This window comes from Hyperolius riggenbachi, chromosome 4 (assembly GCF_040937935.1).
Source record: "Hyperolius riggenbachi isolate aHypRig1 chromosome 4, aHypRig1.pri, whole genome shotgun sequence".
NCBI lineage: Eukaryota > Metazoa > Chordata > Amphibia > Anura > Hyperoliidae > Hyperolius > Hyperolius riggenbachi.
In genome coordinates, this window is record NC_090649.1 from 309,136,560 (window position 1) to 309,154,932 (window position 18,373).

The window sequence follows — 18,373 nt, forward strand, 5'->3', positions numbered from 1 at the left end:
TTAGTGTAGTCGCCCGGTGTCTGCCTTTTCGCATGGTCATGTCGCTTTATCAAATGGTGAAGGCTATAGGTATATGGTGATATCATGCAGGGAAGTCATATTTCTCCCTAATCATTTACAGTAACATGACTCGTCAGTGGCAATAGGTGAAATGCTACTCACAATAATTAAGTAAATGGAGTCTGCATTTGCACACTGGTCCAAATGCGTCAGTCAGTGATTCTTGCGTGGGGGAGGGGGTGAGGAACTCCAGAAACAGATCCTATACACATTACTGTGTTTGTCCCCCTATTGATCATTTCCATCCAGGGAGTTACTTTTTCCTCTTCGTTTTTTCTTTCTTACTCTTCCTCGCCAATAGGGTGTTGGTGGTGCTGTTGCTGCTGTCCATAGGCTGAATAGCGAGAAGGGGGATCACTAGGTACAGTTAATGCACAGAGTCACAAGGAGACTGTAAGACATCAGGGGATTCCCTCCATAGCCTCTGTGCTTACTGTGCATACAAAGTCTTTTTTTGTTTTTGGTGCTCAAGGACTGCTTTGAACTGAGGATGCAAATCTGCAGGGGACGTATGCTGGGGATCTCCGTGGCCATAGCTCATGGGGTGTTCTCTGGCTCTCTGAACATCCTGCTGAAGTTTCTCATCAGCAAGTATCAGTTTTCCTTCCTGACCTTAGTCCAGTGTATGACCAGCTCCACTGCAGCCATCACGCTAGAAGTTCTCAGACGGTGTGGGAAGATCTCCGTCCCCCCTTATGCCTTAAGTCTGGCTCGCACGTTTATAGGGGTGACCATCCTATCCACCCTGCAGTCCAGCCTCACCCTCTGGTCCTTGCGGGGACTCAGCCTGCCCATGTATGTGGTCTTCAAACGCTGCCTGCCCTTGGTGACTCTCTTGATTGGAGTACTGGTGCTGAGGAACGGGCTGCCCTCTGTAGGAGTGCTGGTAGCTGTATTCATCACCACCTGTGGTGCTGCCTTGGCAGGTAAGCAGACTGTCATTAACTTGTTCAATGCGCATGAAAGTTTCTTGCTAGGCTTGTTCTCTGCAAGACTGAACGTGGTGTCTGCAGGCATTTCAGGTAGAGGAGAAACGCTAAGGACCTGATACAAACTAAAGTCATTGGGTTAAATCTTTTACAGCTACAGTAGTAGAGATTTAATTACTTTAGGTGTATAGCAGATGGATGTTACAGCAGCAGGCGCTGTGCTTTCGCTAGCATGATATGACATGGGGAGTTTCCTCCCAGTGCTTTCATGACATAATTACAAGACTCTGGGACAATGTGACACACTGCAGTATTCAGCTAAGGTAGGTTTAAGCTGGAAATAGATTTAAAGCTTCTGTATTCCCCTTCCCTTTTATTGTTGCAGTAGAACAGCATGGTAATTAAACGTGCAAGCTAGTTGGCTAGCTTAACTCACGACACACAGTCCCGGGTGCTTTCCTGTCTGCTAGCGTCTTGCCAACTGGCAAGCTGAGTGACTGACAAAAGGGGTTTGTTGGGCTCATGTATTGAGTCACTTCAGAGGATGTCCTCGAAAAAGTGCAGGTATTCGCAGTATCATATGTACTTTTCATCTTTGCCTAGTAGCTTTTAAGGGATTGCATTCTGTATAAAGCAGTCATTAGTGCAATGATTGCCCAGAATGCTTGACTTACTTTTAACCAAAACACATTTTTTATTAGGCAAGTGTTTTAGTTGTCTTTTATGTAATTCCAGTGCGCTCTGGCCCGTGTCTATTGCCAATAAATGCCAATTTAGATCGTGCAATGTGTCTACAGCAGGCAGTCAGCAATAATCTTTCACTGTTGTGACTACTCTGATTTGGAGAAGGTGAAATGTGACTGGCTATTATGGGTTTCTGCACAGCAAATCATTGCTCTTTATTAAACAAGCTTGTCTATCCTAAGACAGGCAGTGTGTGTTGTTACTGATGGTACACTATAATAAATCTTAGTCAAGTCTCATCTGTGTTCCAGTCATCTCAGCTTCTCTGAAGACATTCGCCATTACCCCATCTCCTTCCAATCTCCTCAGCCATTATAATGTTTATTCTGTTGCTATACTGCATGAACTTTCTCTTCTGTACTATTTTCTGCTTTATCACTCACACCTATAAAACGGATTATGCTTCTTGCAGTATATAAAAGTGGATGCTTGAAAAGTGTCATTTTATCTAAATACATTTAGATACAATTGAAAGTGGATCTGTACTTGCAAAATAAAATTGTTTTATAAGTAGTCAGTCTATTACTAGTACAGACTGTAAAGAAAGAGAGATCTATTGAGGAGTTTTGTGCTAGGAAAAATTACACACTTATAGCCTCAGCAACGCTTTGGTGCAATGGCAATGCAGAAGTGCACCCCCCCCCTGCAAGTTTTATCTTATGTTAAATGCTGACATACAACCTGTTCCTGTAAATGCAGGATGGGGCACATAGGCCTAGTGCTTTGGTGGATCCATCCTGTTACCATAATCACTGACATCACTCCCTGTCAATGGAAGTAGTGAGGAGGCTAAACAGAGGGGTGTTATGGTCATCAATGAATGACTGTATAGACGGAAGTCCTGCCCCCCACTTTATCACACCATTACTTCTGAAAAGGGGCTGTGGCCTCAATGCATGACAGGGCAGCTCTGTCATGTAACAGTAGGTCACACCACCATGTGTTATACTTGCAAAATGAACCTAAACTTATCAGATAATTCTATGTGTTATGTTAGTAACTTGGAAATGATAGAAATGAGTCTCACATTTTTATTTTCAGTTTAATGGCTTAATTTTTAAGATTGCATCAGAATGGCACAGTTGCTATTTAGAATCCACGCCCTGCCTTTAAGCTGAAAAGAGAAAGAGAAGTAGTGACCCTTTGAAATTTCCAGCAGTAATACTTTATTAAAAGCCCTATCTCACAGTTTCTCAGCTGTTTAAGCTTCTATTTACTTTTTAGGAAACCAGACTGAATTTCACAAGCTGCTTGACAAGCTCTTTTGCATATATAGCAAATCCTTTTTTTTCAAATCTTGTTGTACTGGAAAGTAGAAAGATATGTCAGACAGTTTCTTACTAGGGCTACTATTATATGTACCTAAGTTTATCTCATAATACCACTTGTCCCTTCAGGTACACTTTAAATAAAGAAGTCCGGAGCCAGTCTGTCAGTGAGAGGCAGGGATAGACTCAGTAGCATTTGTAAAGTAAAATGAAGGTGTAATAGTTTTGGAATTTTGTCATTTTAAATGGTGTTGCTTTAAACAAAGTAGTGGTTACTTTAATGGCATTGCTACATGCAAGACTTATTTATCGGATTTTCGTTTACTTTGTTACAAAGTTTAGAAACGTAATAATAACTTAACAATGACAAATTACAACTTGTCTTGTTGCATGCATATATCAATATAAGTAGCCGATGTTCTGTATATGTATAAATGTATACCACTAAAAGTCCTGCTCCACTGTGTAATGTTAGGGCTCTCAATAAACAGAGATGGGCCCCAATGTTACCATCAGAATTAACATGACCCCTGTAACTATCTGATGTCACAAAGACCATTTCACGACAAGAGACAGCTTTCTAAAAAGATTCTCTAACATACAGAAAGTGCTCTCCAAGCTGGGAATAAACCCTTTACTGAAAGACCTTGACAGAGACAATCCATTCTTCCATGTAAAGAGCAGCTAGCACTCTGACATGTGGAAGTAGAGGGGAAACTCTTCTGATTTCCTCAGAAATGGTATTACTCTATTATTTCTTTTCATTTCCATTGGAGCGTAGCACAGGTTCTCCTCATCAGAGTTGCTCTAGTAAAATGAAATTAACTTAATTGTAAAGAAGTTTAAATAGTTATCATTAGTCCATTACCTGAACCATCACACATAAAGTTACCTCTGGGTCATCATAGAATTAATTGCCTTATTCTGCTTCTGCAAGGCCAAAAACAGTATCTAAAGGGCAGTAACCCATGATATCCAGTCACAGCTCTGCTTATGTCCTTGGATTCGTTGTTGCCACAAATTACTCTATTTGGTTGTTGTTTGGATTACTGCACAAGAGAAAAAAGAAGTCTGCAAGAATCCTCATCAATATATATATATATATATATATATATATATATATATATATATATATATATATATATATATATATATACCTATATATGTGTGTGTGTGTGTGTGTGTGTGTGTGTGTGTGTAGTGTGTGTGTGTGTGTGTAGTGTGTGTGTGTGTGTGTGTGTGTGTGTGTGTGTGTGTGTGTGTGTGTTCGTGTGTGTGTGTATATACATATATATGTGTGTGTGTGTGTGTATATATGTGTGTGTGTGTGTGTGTGTGTATATACAGTGGGTTGCAAAAGTATTCGGCCCCCTTGAAGTTTTCCACATTTTGTAGCATTACTGCCACAAACATGCATCAATTTTATTGGAATTCCACGTGAAAGACCAATACAAAGAGGTGTACATGTGAGAAGTGGATCGAAAATCATACATCATTCCAAACATTTTTTACAAATAAATAACTGCAAAGTGAGGTGTGCGTAATTATTCAGCCCCCTGAGTCAATACTTTGTAGAACCACCTTTTGCTGCAATTACAGCTGCCAGCCTTTTAGGGTATGTCTCTACCAGCTTTGCACATTTAGAGACTGAAATCCTTGCCCATTCTTTTATGCAAAACAGCTTCAGCTCAGTCAGATTAGATGGACAGCGTTTGTGAACAGCAGTTTTCAGATCTTGCCACAGATTCTCGATTGGATTTAGATCTGGACTTTGACTGGGCCATTCTAACACATGGATATGTTTTGTTTTAAACCATTCCATTGTTGCTTTGGCTTTATGTTTAGGGTCATTGTCCTGCTGGAAGGTGAACCTCCGCCCCAGTCTCAAGTCTTTTGCAGTCTCCAAGAGGTTTTCTTCCAAGTTTGCCCTGTATTTGGCTCCATCCATCTTCCCATCAACTCTGACCAGCTTCCCTGTCCCTGCCTGTCCCTGCTGAAGAGATGCACCCCCCAGCATGATGCTGCCACCACCATATTTGACAGTGGGGATGGTGTGTTCAGAGTGATGTGCAGTGTTAGTCTTCTGCCACACATAGCATTTTGCATTTTGGCCAAAAAGTTCCATTTTGGTCTCATCTGACCAGAGCACCTTCTTCCACATGGTTGCTGTGTCCCCCACATGGCTTGTGGCAAACTGCAAATGGGACTTCCTATGCTTTCTGTTAACAATGCCTTTCTTCTTGCCACTCTTCCATAAAGGCCAACTTTATACAGTGCATGACTAATAGTTGTCCTATGGACAGAGTCTCCCACCTGAGCTGTAGATCTCTGCAGCTCGTCCAGAGTAGTGTTGGGCGAACAGTGTTCGCCACTGTTCGGGTTCTGCAGAACATCACCCTGTTCGGGTGATGTTCGAGTTCGGCCGAACATCTGATGGTGTTCGGCCAAACTGTTCGGCCATATGGCCGAACTAAGAGCGCATGGCCGAACGTTCCCCGAACGTTCGGCTAGCGCTGTGATTGGCCGAACGGGTCACGTGTAGTGTTGGGCAAACATCTAGATGTTCGGGTTTGGGCCGAACACAGTCGCGATGTTCGGGTGTTCGAGCCGAACTCCGAACATAATGGAAGTCAATGGGGACCCGAACTTTCGTGCTTTGTAAAGCCTCCTTACATGCTACATACCCCAAATTTACAGGGTATGTGCACCTTGGGAGTGGGTACAAAAGTAAAAAAATTTAGCAAAAAGAGCTTATAGTTTTTGAGAAAATCGATTTTAAAGTTTCAAAGGGAAAACTGTCTTTTAAATCCGGGAAATGTCTGTTTTCTTTGCACAGGTAACATGCTTTTTGTCGGCATGCAGTCATAAATGTAATACAGGTAAGAGGTTCCAGGAAAAGGGACCGGTAACGCTAAACCAGCAGCAGCACACGTGATGGAACAGGAGGAGGGCGGTGCAGGAGGAGAAGGCCACGCTTTGAGACACAACAACCCAGGCCTTGCATGAGGACAAGAAGCGTGCGGATAGCAATTTGCATTTTGTCGCCATGCAGTCATAAATGTAATACAGATGAGAGGTTCAATAAACAGGGACCGGAAACGCTAACCCATCACAGATGTTCATTGTTCATGTTACTTGGTTGGGGTCCCGGGAGTGTTGCGTAGTCGTTTCCAATCCAGGATTGATTCATTTTAATTTGAGTCAGACGGTCTGCATTTTCTGTGGACAGGCGGATACGCCGATCTGTGACGATGCCTCCGGCAGCACTGAAACAGCGTTCCGACATAACGCTGGCTGCCGGGGAAGCCAGCACCTCGATTGCGTACATTGCCAGTTCGTGCCAGGTGTCTAGCTTCGATACCCAATAGTTGAAGGGTGCAGATGGATTGTTCAACACAGCTATGCCATCTGACATGTAGTCCTTGACCATCTTCTCCAGGCGATCGGTGTTGGAGGTGGATCTGCACGCTTGCTGTTCTGTGTGCTGCTGCATGGGTGTCAGAAAATTTTCCCACTCCAAGGACGCTGCCGATACCATTCCCTTTTGGGCACTAGCTGCGGCTTGTGTTGTTTGCTGCCCTCCTGGTCGTCCTGGGTTTGCGGAAGTCAGTCTGTTGGCGTACAACTGGCTAGAGGAGGGGGAGGATGTCAATCTCCTCTCTAAAGTCTCCACAAGGGCCTGCTGGTATTCTTCCATTTTGACCTGTCTTACTCTTTCTTCAAGCAGTTTTGGAACATTGTGTTTGTACCGTGGATCCAGAAGGGTATAAACCCAGTAATTGGTGTTGTCCAGAATGCGCACAATGCGTGGGTCGCGTTCAATGCAGTCCTAGGCCGAAGAGGTCATAGCCTAGGGTCACAAAAACCTGTTTATTTGGGCAATTTCAATGGTAGGGATGCTGACGTACATAAATCTCAGCCATGGCCGTTAGCAACGTCTGAATTGCAGGTAGAAGACATATTGTTAGACTTGTATTCCAAAGATAGGGTCCCTACATCTCTGCAAACCAGAGTTACAGGGGTCCAAAATTGGTAAAATCCCCCATAGGCTTTCATTGCCTCTCTATTTCACTTTCCAAAATCTCACATCTTTTCAAAGGGCAATTGCTCAGCAGTGGCAAATTTTCTAGCATTGTAGGGACCCTTAGGGGGAACATGACTGGTGAGTTTTGGGCCCCTAGGCCGAAGAGGTCATAGCCTAGGGTCACAAAAACCTGTTTATTTGGGCAATTTCAATGGTGGCGAGTCTGACGTACATAAATCGCAGCAATGGCTGTTAGCAACGTCTGAATCTCACGAAATGTCTCATGCAGGTAGAAGACATATTGTTAGACTTGGGCTCCAAAGATGGGTTCCCTACATCTCTGCAAACCAGAGTTACAGGGCTCCAAATTTGGTAAAATCCCCCATAGGCTTTCATTGGGCCTCCTATTTACAGTTCCAAAATCTCACATCTTTTCAAAGGGCAATTGCTCAGCAGTGGCAAATTTTCTAGCATTGTAGGGACCCTTAGGGGGAACATGACTGGTGAGTTTCGGGCCCCTAGGCCAAAGAGGTCATAGCCTAGGGTCACAAAAACCTGTTTATTTGGGCAATTTCAATGGTAGTGATGCTGACGTACATAAATCTCAGCCATGGCCGTTAGCAACGTCTGAATTTTACGAAATGTCTCATGCAGGTAAAAGACATATTGTTAGACTTGGATTCCAAAGATGGGGTCCCTACATCTCTGCAAACCAGAGTTACAGGGGTGCAAAATTGGTAAAATCCCCCATAGGCTTTCATTGCCTCCCTATTTCACTTTCCAAAATCTCACATCTTTTCAAAGTGCAATTGCTCAGCAGTGGCAAATTTTCTAGCATTGTAGGGACCCTTAGGGGAACATGACTGGTGAGTTTCGGGCCCCTAGGCCAAAGAGGTCATAGCCTAGGGTCACAAAAACCTGTTTATTTGGGCTATTTCAATGGTAGTGATGCTGACGTACATAAATCTCAGCCATGGCCGTTAGCAACGTCTGAATTTCACGAAATGTCTCATGCAGGTAGAAGACATATTGTTAGACTTGGATTCCAAAGATGGGGTCCCTACATCTCTGCAAACCAGAGTTACAGGGGTCCAAAATTGGTAAAATCTCCCACAGGCTTTCATTGCCTCCCTATTTCACTTTCCAAAATCTCACATCTTTTCAAAGGGCAATTGCTCAGCAGTGGCAAATTTTCTAGCATTGTAGGGACCCTTAGGGGGAACATGACTGGTGAGTTTTGGGCCCCTAGGCCGAAGAGGTCATAGCCTAGGGTCACAAAAACCTGTTTATTTGGGCAATTTCAATGGTGGCGAGTCTGACGTACATAAATCGCAGCAATGGCCGTTAGCAACGTCTGAATCTCACGAAATGTCTCATGCAGGTAGAAGACATATTGTTAGACTTGGATTCCAAAGCTGGGGTCTCTACATCTCTGCAAACCAGAGTTACAGGGCTCCAAAATTGGTAAAATCCCCCATAGGCTTTCATTGGGCCTACTATTTACCGTTCCAAAATCTCACACCATTTCAAAGGGCAATGGCTCAGCAGTGGCAAAACTCACCAGTCATGTTCCCCCTAAGGGCCCCTACAATGCTAGAAAATTTGCCACTGCTGAGCAATTGCCCTTTGAAAAGATGTGAGATTTTGGAAAGTGAAAAAGGGAGGCAATGAAAGCCTATGGGGGATTTTACCAATTTTGCACCCCTGTAACTCTGGTTTGCAGAGATGTAGGGACCCCATCTTTGGAATCCAAGTCTAACAATATGTCTTCTACCTGCATGAGACATTTCGTGAAATTCAGACGTTGCTAACGGCCATGGCTGAGATTTATGTACGTCAGCATCATTACCATTGAAATAGCCCAAATAAACAGGTTTTTGTGACCCTAGGCTATGACCTCTTCGGCCTAGGGGTCCGAAACTCACCAGTTATAATCCCCCTAACATTTCCTACAATGCTAGAAAATTTGCCACTGCTGAGCAATTGCCCTTTGAAAAGATGTGAGATTTTGGAACTGTAAATAGGAGGCCCAATGAAAGCCTATGGGGGATTTTACCAAATTTGGAGCCCTGTAACTCTGGTTTGCAGAGATGTAGGGAGCCCATCTTTGGAGCCCAAGTCTAACAATATGTCTTCTACCTGCATGAGACATTTCGTGAGATTCAGACGTTGCTAACGGCCATTGCTGCGATTTATGTACGTCAGACTCGCCACCATTGAAATTGCCCAAATAAACAGGTTTTTGTGACCCTAGGCTATAACCTCTTCAGCCTAGGGGCCCAAAACTCACCAGTCATGTTCCCCCTAAGGGTCCCTACAATGCTAGAAAATTTGCCACTGCTGAGCAATTGCCCTTTGAAAAGATGTGAGATTTTGGAAAGTGAAATAGAGAGGCAATGAAAGCCTATGGGGGATTTTACCAATTTTGGACCCCTGTAACTCTGGTTGGCAGAGATGTAGGGACCCTATCTTTGGAATCCAAGTCTAACAATATGTCTTCTACCTGCAATTCAGACGTTGCTAACGGCCATGGCTGAGATTTATGTACGTCAGCATCACTACCATTGAAATTGCCCAAATAAACAGGTTTTTGTGACCCTAGGCTATGACCTCTTCGGCCTAGGACTGCATTGAACGCGACCCACGCATTGTGCGCATTCTGGACAACACCAATTACTGGGTTTATACCCTTCTGGATCCACGGTACAAACACAATGTTCCAAAACTGCTTGAAGAAAGAGTAAGACAGGTCAAAATGGAAGAATACCAGCAGGCCCTTGTGGAGACTTTAGAGAGGAGATTGACATCCTCCCCCTCCTCTAGCCAGTTGTACGCCAACAGACTGACTTCCGCAAACCCAGGACGACCAGGAGGGCAGCAAACAACACAAGCCGCAGCTAGTGCCCAAAAGGGAATGGTATCGGCAGCGTCCTTGGAGTGGGAAAATTTTCTGACACCCATGCAGCAGCACACAGAACAGCAAGCGTGCAGATCCACCTCCAACACCGATCGCCTGGAGAAGATGGTCAAGGACTACATGTCAGATGGCATAGCTGTGTTGAACAAATTATCTGCACCCTTCAACTATTGGGTATCGAAGCTAGACACCTGGCACGAACTGGCAATGTACGCAATCGAGGTGCTGGCTTCCCCGGCAGCCAGCGTTATGTCGGAACGCTGTTTCAGTGCTGCCGGAGGCATCGTCACAGATCGGTGTATCCGCCTGTCCACAGAAAATGCAGACCGTCTGACTCAAATTAAAATGAATCAATCCTGGATTGGAAACGACTACGCAACACTCCCGGGACCCCAACCAAGTAACATGAACAATGAACATCTGTGATGGGTTAGCGTTTCCGGTCCCTGTTTATTGAACCTCTCATCTGTATTACATTTATGACTGCATGGCGACAAAATGCAAATTGCTATCCGCACGCTTCTTGTCCTCATGCAAGGCCTGGGTTGTTGTGTCTCAAAGCGTGGCCTTCTCCTCCTGCACCGCCCTCCTCCTGTTCCATCACGTGTGCTGCTGCTGGTTTAGCGTTACCGGTCCCTTTTCCTGGAACCTCTTATCTGTATTACATTTATGACTGCATGCCAACAAAAAGCATGTTACCTGTGCAAAGAAAACAGACATTTCCCGGATTTAAAAGACAGTTTTCCCTTTGAAACTTTAAAATCGATTTTCTCAAAAACTATAAGCTCTTTTTGCTAAATTTTTTTCCTCTTGTACCCACTCCCAAGGTGCACATACCCTGTAAATTTGGGGTATGTAGCATGTAAGGAGGCTTTACAAAGCACGAAAGTTCGGGTCCCCATTGACTTCCATTATGTTCGGAGTTCGGCTCCAACACCCGAACATCGCGGCCATGTTCGGCCTGTTCGGCCCGAACCCGAACATCTAGATGTTCGCCCAACACTAGTCCAGAGTCACCATGGGCCTCTTGACTGCATTTCTGATCAGCGCTCTCCTTGTTCGGCCTGTGAGTTTAGGAGGCCATCGTCTTGGTTGGTGTACAGTTGTGCCATACTCCTTCCATTTCTGAATGATCGCTTGAACAGTGCTCCGTGGGATGTTCAAGGCTTTGGAAATCTTTTTGTAGCCTAAGCCTGCTTTAAATGTCTCAATAACTTGATCCCTGACCTGTCTTGTGTGTTCTTTGGACTTCAAGGTGTTGTTGCTCCCAATATTCTCTTAGACAACCTCTGAGGTCCTCACAGAGCAGCTGTATTTGTACTGACATTAGATTACACACAGGTGCACTCTATTTAGTCATTAGCACTCATCAGTCAATGTCTATAGGCAACTGACTGCACTCAGATCAAAGGGGGCTGAATAATTATGCACACACCACTTTGCAGTTATTTATTTGTAAAAAATGTTTGGAATCATGTATGATTTTCGTTCCACTTCTCATGTGTACACCACTTTGTGTTGGTCTTTCATGTGGAATTCCAATAAAATGGATTCATGTTTGTGGCAGTAATGTGACAAAATGTGGAAAACTTCAAGGGGGCCGAATACTTTTGCAACCCACTGTATATATATGTGTGTGTGTGTGTGTGTGTGTGTGTGTGTATATATACATACATATATATGTATATATATATATATATATATATATATATATATATATGCATATATATGTATCATATGTGTATATATACATATATATATATATATATATATATATATATATATATATATATATATTCAATCTACCTTTACTCCTAAGATTTATCCTAGGTGATATTTTCACACCTTATCAATACAATGCCCTTTAAGCCACCAACACGGAACAAAATACTCATCAACACGAATAATTTTTTCAGTACTTTTTACCTGCTTTTTGGTAATTTATCAAGTGCTGAAGTTTGATTTTAAACAGAAGATGAAGGATTATCTCACAGGAGAAAACTTTGGAGAAAAAGTGAATTAAATAAGGGCATTTCTTCTAAAATTAACAATGTTATTTGCAGTCACACCAGAAGATATGTCTCTTATTTCTGTTTGATGCCTGTAATCTCTGTAGAGTTAGAACTGGAATTGAAGGCAAAATAGGTCAGACTTTTGGCAAGCATCGAACTTTATACTGATACAATGCCTGTACTGCCCTAATGAATCCTGAGGTATGCTGATGGTGTCTTCCTTTAACACACAGCTAATGCCTGCAGTAAATCATATCATAGGATAAACAGAATAGTTATATTTAAATGCTTGTCATACCATGGGAACCATGAACAGCCTATACAACGTATAATCTGCTTTTGTGTACTTTTACTAACTTAAAATATTTTCAAGTGAATTCAAGAAATTTCACTTTCTGTACTCTAAAATTCTTAAAATAAAAAGCATACCATTCTATTCATTATGTTCTCCTGGGCCCCTCTGTGCTGTTTCTGCCACTCCCTGCTGCAATCCTGGCTTGTAATTGCCAGTGTTAGGCAGTGTTTACAAACAAAAGACATGGCCTCTAACCAGCATGTGATAGGCTGAGAGTAGCTCAGTCTGTGACTCACACAGAGCCTGCAGGGGGTGTGGAGAGGGTGTGTATAGCTTCTATCCTGCCACAAGCAGGGCTGCACATTCCTGCCTGAGTGCCTGAGCCCGACAAAGCCGTCAGAGGAAAGAAGATTAGATCATATAACAGAGATAATACAGCCCATGTGCAACTAGGAAAGGCTGCAGACAGTAGTCCAGACCACATTAGATCAGGCATAGGAACTTATATGATAGAAGAAATAAGGCTGTACATTTTGTTACAGAGTCTCTTTAACCACTTGATGACCCAGCCTTTACCCCCCCCCCTTAAGGACCAGCGCTGTTTTAGCTGATCTGTGCTGGGTGGGCTGTGCAGCCCCCAGCACAGATCAAACACCAGGCAGAGCGACCAGATCGCCCCCTTTTTTCCCCACTAGGGGATGATATGCTAGGGGGGTCTGATTGCGCCTGCCTGCCTGGGTGTTGCGGGCACCTCAAAGCCCCCCTCCGCGGCAAAATTCCCCCCCTCCCTCTCCTCCCTCCCTTCCCCGGAGATCCGAGGCTGCACAGGAACGGATCTGTCCTGTGCAGCCTCTAACAGGCTCCTGCCTGTCATGTGACAGCGATCCCCGGCCGCTGATTGGCCGGGGATCGCTGATCTGGTACAACGCTGCTACTGTTAGCAGCGTTGTACAAATGTAAACAAAGCGGATTATTTCCACTTGTGTTTACACTTAGCCTGCGAGCCGCGATCGGCGGCCCGCAGGCTATTCACGGAGCCCCCGGCCGTGAATTGACAGGAAGCAGCCGCTCGCGCGATTAATTAGTCTGCGTCGCTGGTCCTGCAGCTGCCACTTTGCCGACACGCGTTATGAGTGTGCGGTCGGCAAGTGGTTAATGTTGCCTGAGGAAAAACCTGAGTTATGTTTCAAAGGCATGCACCAGAAAATACATTATCTTGTAAAAGAAAATGTCTACAGCATGCTTCAGCATGTCTGCTGAGGAATAAAGACCTTAAAGGAAACACAAAGTAAAAGAAAAAAAAAAAAAAAGCTGCCCATTTTTTTACCCGGGGCTTCTTTCAGCCCCCTGAAGTCTTCCTGGTCTCTTGTCGTCATCCCACACTTTGCTGTTCCTCCGATGTCCCCCTCCAATGCTGGGTGCGCAGCTCTGTGCTACACACATCCACTATCGCACTCCTGTGGCTTGGGGAGCTCTGCGCTTGCGCAGTAAGCAAAAATTGCTACTGCGCATTTGCAGAATGCTCTCAGCTGTGGGAGCGCGATAGAGGACGCGTGGGGCCAGCACCACACAAATGCAGTGGCCGGCCAACTCATCAGTTAGGAAAGGGACAGTGGAGGAATGGCTGAGTGTGGGATGATGGCGAGAGAGCTGGAAGAATTCAGGGGGCTGGAAGAACGCCCAGGTAAGTAAATGGGCATTTATGCAAGGAGTAAAAGTTTATCTCGGATACACTTTAACGAAGCTTGATGGGCTTGAATTTCCAATGCGCCCCAACAATTATTTAGATTTGGGGAATTTGGAGGCCAAATAAAATGGGTTTTGTCAGACCAGGCCACCTTACTCCGGTGTACTATAGTTCAGCTCATGAACTCATGTGCCCATTGTAAACACTTTCAGCTGTGGACAGCGTTCAGCATGGGTCCTCTGGCTGGTCTCGGCTACACTGCCCCATACACAGAAAGCTGCAGCACATTGTGTTTTCTGACGTCTATTTTCATGGGCAGAATGAGTTTTTCCAATGTTTTGTGCCACAGCAGCTCTAAGTGGTATTGGGTCAGATGGGGAACCCTTTATTCCTCATGCATATCAGTTAACTTTGGGCACCCATAATCCTATTGTGGGTTTACGAGTTGCCCATTTTTGGTAATAAGCCTGCAAGACCTGGTGCTTTCTGGCAAGGGCGTAGCAATAGGGGTTGCAGAGGTTGCGACCGCATCGGTTGCAGAGGTTGCGACCGCATCGGGGCCCTTGGGCCAGAGGGGCCCCGAAGGGCCCATTCTCAACTACAGTATTAGCTCTCTATTGGTCCTGTGCTCATAATAATCACCTCTATAGATACTTTGAATAGTGGTAATCATTATCAAATTGTTCCCCCATCCCCTTCTGGCACCTCTGACACTGTAGTTGCCATTGGCAGGTTTTGGTGCGCCGTATCAATTGCTATGTGTAGAGTGCTTAGGGGGCCCTATTATAAAACTTGCATCGGGGTCCACAGCTCCTTAGCTACGCCACTGCTTTCTGGATGCTCTGACCCATTAATCTGATTATTCTAATTTGACTCTTGACAGTGTTAGGGATGAGTGAATTTGTCCAAAATAGATACCCACATTTTTTTTACAAAACACATTTTTGCAAAGTTTTGTGAAAGTAGAGGCAAATCATTTCAACCTATGCATGTGTAAATGTGAACTGCTTTGCCAATGGGCTTGTGAAAATAAGTGCCATGCAAAACCAAACTGAACTTAATGTAAACCTGTGACTTATTGGAAGGAAGAAATCAGATACTTACCTCGGGAGGGGAAAGCCTCTGAATCCTAATGAGGACTCCCCCGTCCATGTACGTCAGACCATTCCAGGGCTGGGACACCTGAAGTGTGGCCTACCTGCACACAGTGGCATAGCTAAGGGGCTGTGGGCCCCGATGCAAGTTTTACATTGGGGCCCCCCAGGTACTATATACATAGCAATTGATACGGCGCACCAAAACCTGCCAATGGCAACTACAGTGTCAGAGGGAAGAAGGGAATGGGGAGCAGTTTGTTCATGATTACCACTATTCAAAGTATCTATAGAAGTGATTACTATGATCACAGGACCAATAGAGAGCTAATACTGTGGTTGAGGGAGGGCCCCTCAGGACCCCTCTGGCCCAAGGGCCCCGATGCGGTCGCAACCTCTGCACCCCCTATTGCTACGCCCCTGCCTACGCACTCACACTAGTACCATCCTGCTTGGGCTCTGGTGGAAACAGCTGAACCTGATTGGATCCATGCTACTGCGCAGGTGCAGACGGCTCATGCCTGAGCAGTAGTGTGGACCCATTCCAGCCTTGCTTTTTGAAGTTGAGCAGGACGGTGCTAGTGCATCTGTGCAAGCTGCAAAACATTGACAAGCTCTTTTTTTTCCGGGGTTTCAGTTCTGGATTGGGGCTGCAGAGTGGAACAGATCCAGAGGCTTCCCCATCCCAATGTAGGTACCCTCTAGGGTGACTTTTTTCTCTACAGGTACACTTTAAATGTATTAATAATTTTGTGAACTGTTCACTTGCTGCCTAATGTATCCTACCCCTTGACATGCACCATTGTAATGGAGGTAATGCTATTCAATTCACTTATCTGCTTTAACTGGTTGAGGACCACAGGCTTACATCCCCCTAGTGACCAGGCAATTTTTTAAAATTCAGCACACTGCATTTTTAAGAGTTCACTGCACGACCATACAAGTTAGCACACAAATGAATCTTACCTCATTTTCTTGCCACCACCAGAGCATTCTGTTGGTGGCACCTGGTTGCTGCTGTCATGTGTTTAATAAAAATCACTATTTTTTTTTTAATTGATGCCTCCCCCCTCCCTCCCCCCTGAGACCCAATCAGCAAGATCACCTCTCATAGGCATCAGCCTATGAGAGGGATTGCTTTGTCAGCCTCTTCTGGGGACAGCTCAGTGACAGAGCTGTCCCCAGTACAGAGCTGCACTAGATTGCAGCGCTGTACAAGCATTTGCAGCGTTCTTTGTTTTTTCTTTATAGCCTACCAGCTCCGATTGTGGCTGGCAGGCTGTTTACAGAGTGGAGTTTCGTAACTCAGCGGGGATGCGCACGCATCTGTGCTAATATCCACCCCCAGGACTTGACACCAATCGGCGTTAGGCAGTCCTGGGGGAGCCACCTTCCCAATGCCGATAGGCGTTAGGTGGTCGGGAAGTTGTTTGTTGTTATGGCTGATTGGTGTGTATTGGCTAGGTGTGTTAGCAAAAGTTAAACAGCTTAGGTTCCTCCAGCAGGATCTCACACCATGTGCTCTCCCCCTCAAGTAATTGACTCACCAGATCCAAAGACCCTCAGGCCGGTTTCACACCAGTAACCAGTGTTATAGATGTGGTGCAATCGAACTTACTTGACTTCCAGTCAATGAACATCACCACGAATGTTGCCTGGTCAGATGCGATACTTCTAACACATTGCATCACACTGTGTCAGGTATGAAATGTCCCATAGACTTTCATTGCTTTAGCATTACCCTGCGGTAAAAGCGGGTAGTGCATTGCAATGGAAAGGAGTCTCAGAATCTGTCTACTCATGTGGGTTGTATGGCCATCCTGACAATGTCCACTGCAAGCCCTCGTCTTTTCCTGCAGTAGTCCTCCAGTAGTGATGGCCTGAACAGTTTTGACTGTTTGCCGTTTGCATTTAATGTAAGCTTTTTTGTCAAAAGTTTGCATTCGCATTTAACATTAAAGTCAATGGCTGCCAACTTTAGTGGATAATAGCAAAGCCCCCGAACGTACTAGAAACACAAAATTTGCAGGGTATGTTACGGAGGACAGTGGGTACAAGAGGGAAAGACATTTTCAAAAAAACCTTGTAGTTTTGGAGAAAATCGATTTTTAAAGTTATGATAGGAAGGTCTATATTTGAATTATTATTATTATTTTTTATTTATATAGCGCCAACATATTCCGCAGTGCTTTACAAAGCACAATAAGACGACAAGGGGAACATAGATACAACTAACACATGTACAGCAGAGTTCCAAGCAGCACAAATTTTGTTACAAAAACAGTAAACATTAGGAGGATGACCCGGCCCTTGCGAGCTTACAATCTAATGGGTTGTGGGGGACACACTAGGTAAGGAGGTGGAGGATGGATGAGGCCTCTGATTACATTGTGACAGATAAGTAAATAAGGGCTATAGAATGTTAAATGCGGTTAAATGACAGATAATGTATCAACCTATATCAGTAGTGTAAATTTACATGTAGGGTTGAGCTGAAATTTTCGAAATTTCGCGTTACTATAATTACGCATGCGAAATTTGCTATTACAGCGCGAAATTATGGTAGTGTAATTGCCATTAAAATCGTAATTGATAATACCGTAAGCGTAATTTTCAACGCGTAATTTCGCGTTTCGTTCATAACGTAATTTCACGTACAACTATACCGTAATTTGACGTTAAACGATAACGTAATTTCGCATTTCTTCGTAATTTCGCGAATTTCGTAATTACTTGTTAGCTATAAAAAGAAATACATTTTAATTTTGAAAATGAAAGTAATTTCATTTATAATAGTAATTACTAGACACAGGAAAGTGTCTGGGTATTGGAGATTGTCCAATCATATTACAGGCTTCTTTTGAGATACATCCTAAACAACCAATTGTAGTTTGACCCACCCTCCTAGTATATAATCTGGCAGCCATGTTAGTTTCACTTTGTGGGTTGTTGTTTCTGTAGGAGGAGGAGTGAGAGAGAGCACATTGCAGAACTCATATACACCATTTCTTTGCCTTTTCTAGCATTTTGCTTTATTTCAGTCATTGCTATAGACTGTGAGGAAGTTTATTTGTTTATTTAACTATTTTAGGGCATTATTCAGACTGGGATTTCTTTGTTTCAGTGTTTATCAGCTATTTTAGACAGATAGAGACCCAGTGGTAGGCTCTGTCTGTGTTCATCAACAGCCAGTGATATATACTGTATTTCTGTTTATTTCTTTAAGTACTTCTTTTATTTGCCTGGGTTCATTTATTTTCATTTAATTTTATTTTATTTTTTAACTTGGTTACACAGGGATTTGTGTGCTTAAGTGTCAGTAACAGGCAGACACTTATAAACC

General features: G+C 44.0%; 1 protein-coding gene across 1 annotated transcript in view; it reads left to right on the forward strand.

Annotated features, from left to right (window-relative positions):
• The first annotated feature begins 322 nt into the window (after positions 1 to 322).
• SLC35D3 (solute carrier family 35 member D3) overlaps positions 323 to 18,373 on the forward strand; it is a 44,374-nt gene continuing 26,323 nt past the window's right edge. Inside the window, exon 1 of the mRNA XM_068231656.1 lies at positions 323 to 986. Coding sequence (XP_068087757.1) covers positions 551 to 986 — 436 coding nt within the window. The 5' untranslated portion in view covers positions 323 to 550. The remainder of the gene's footprint in view (positions 987 to 18,373) is intronic.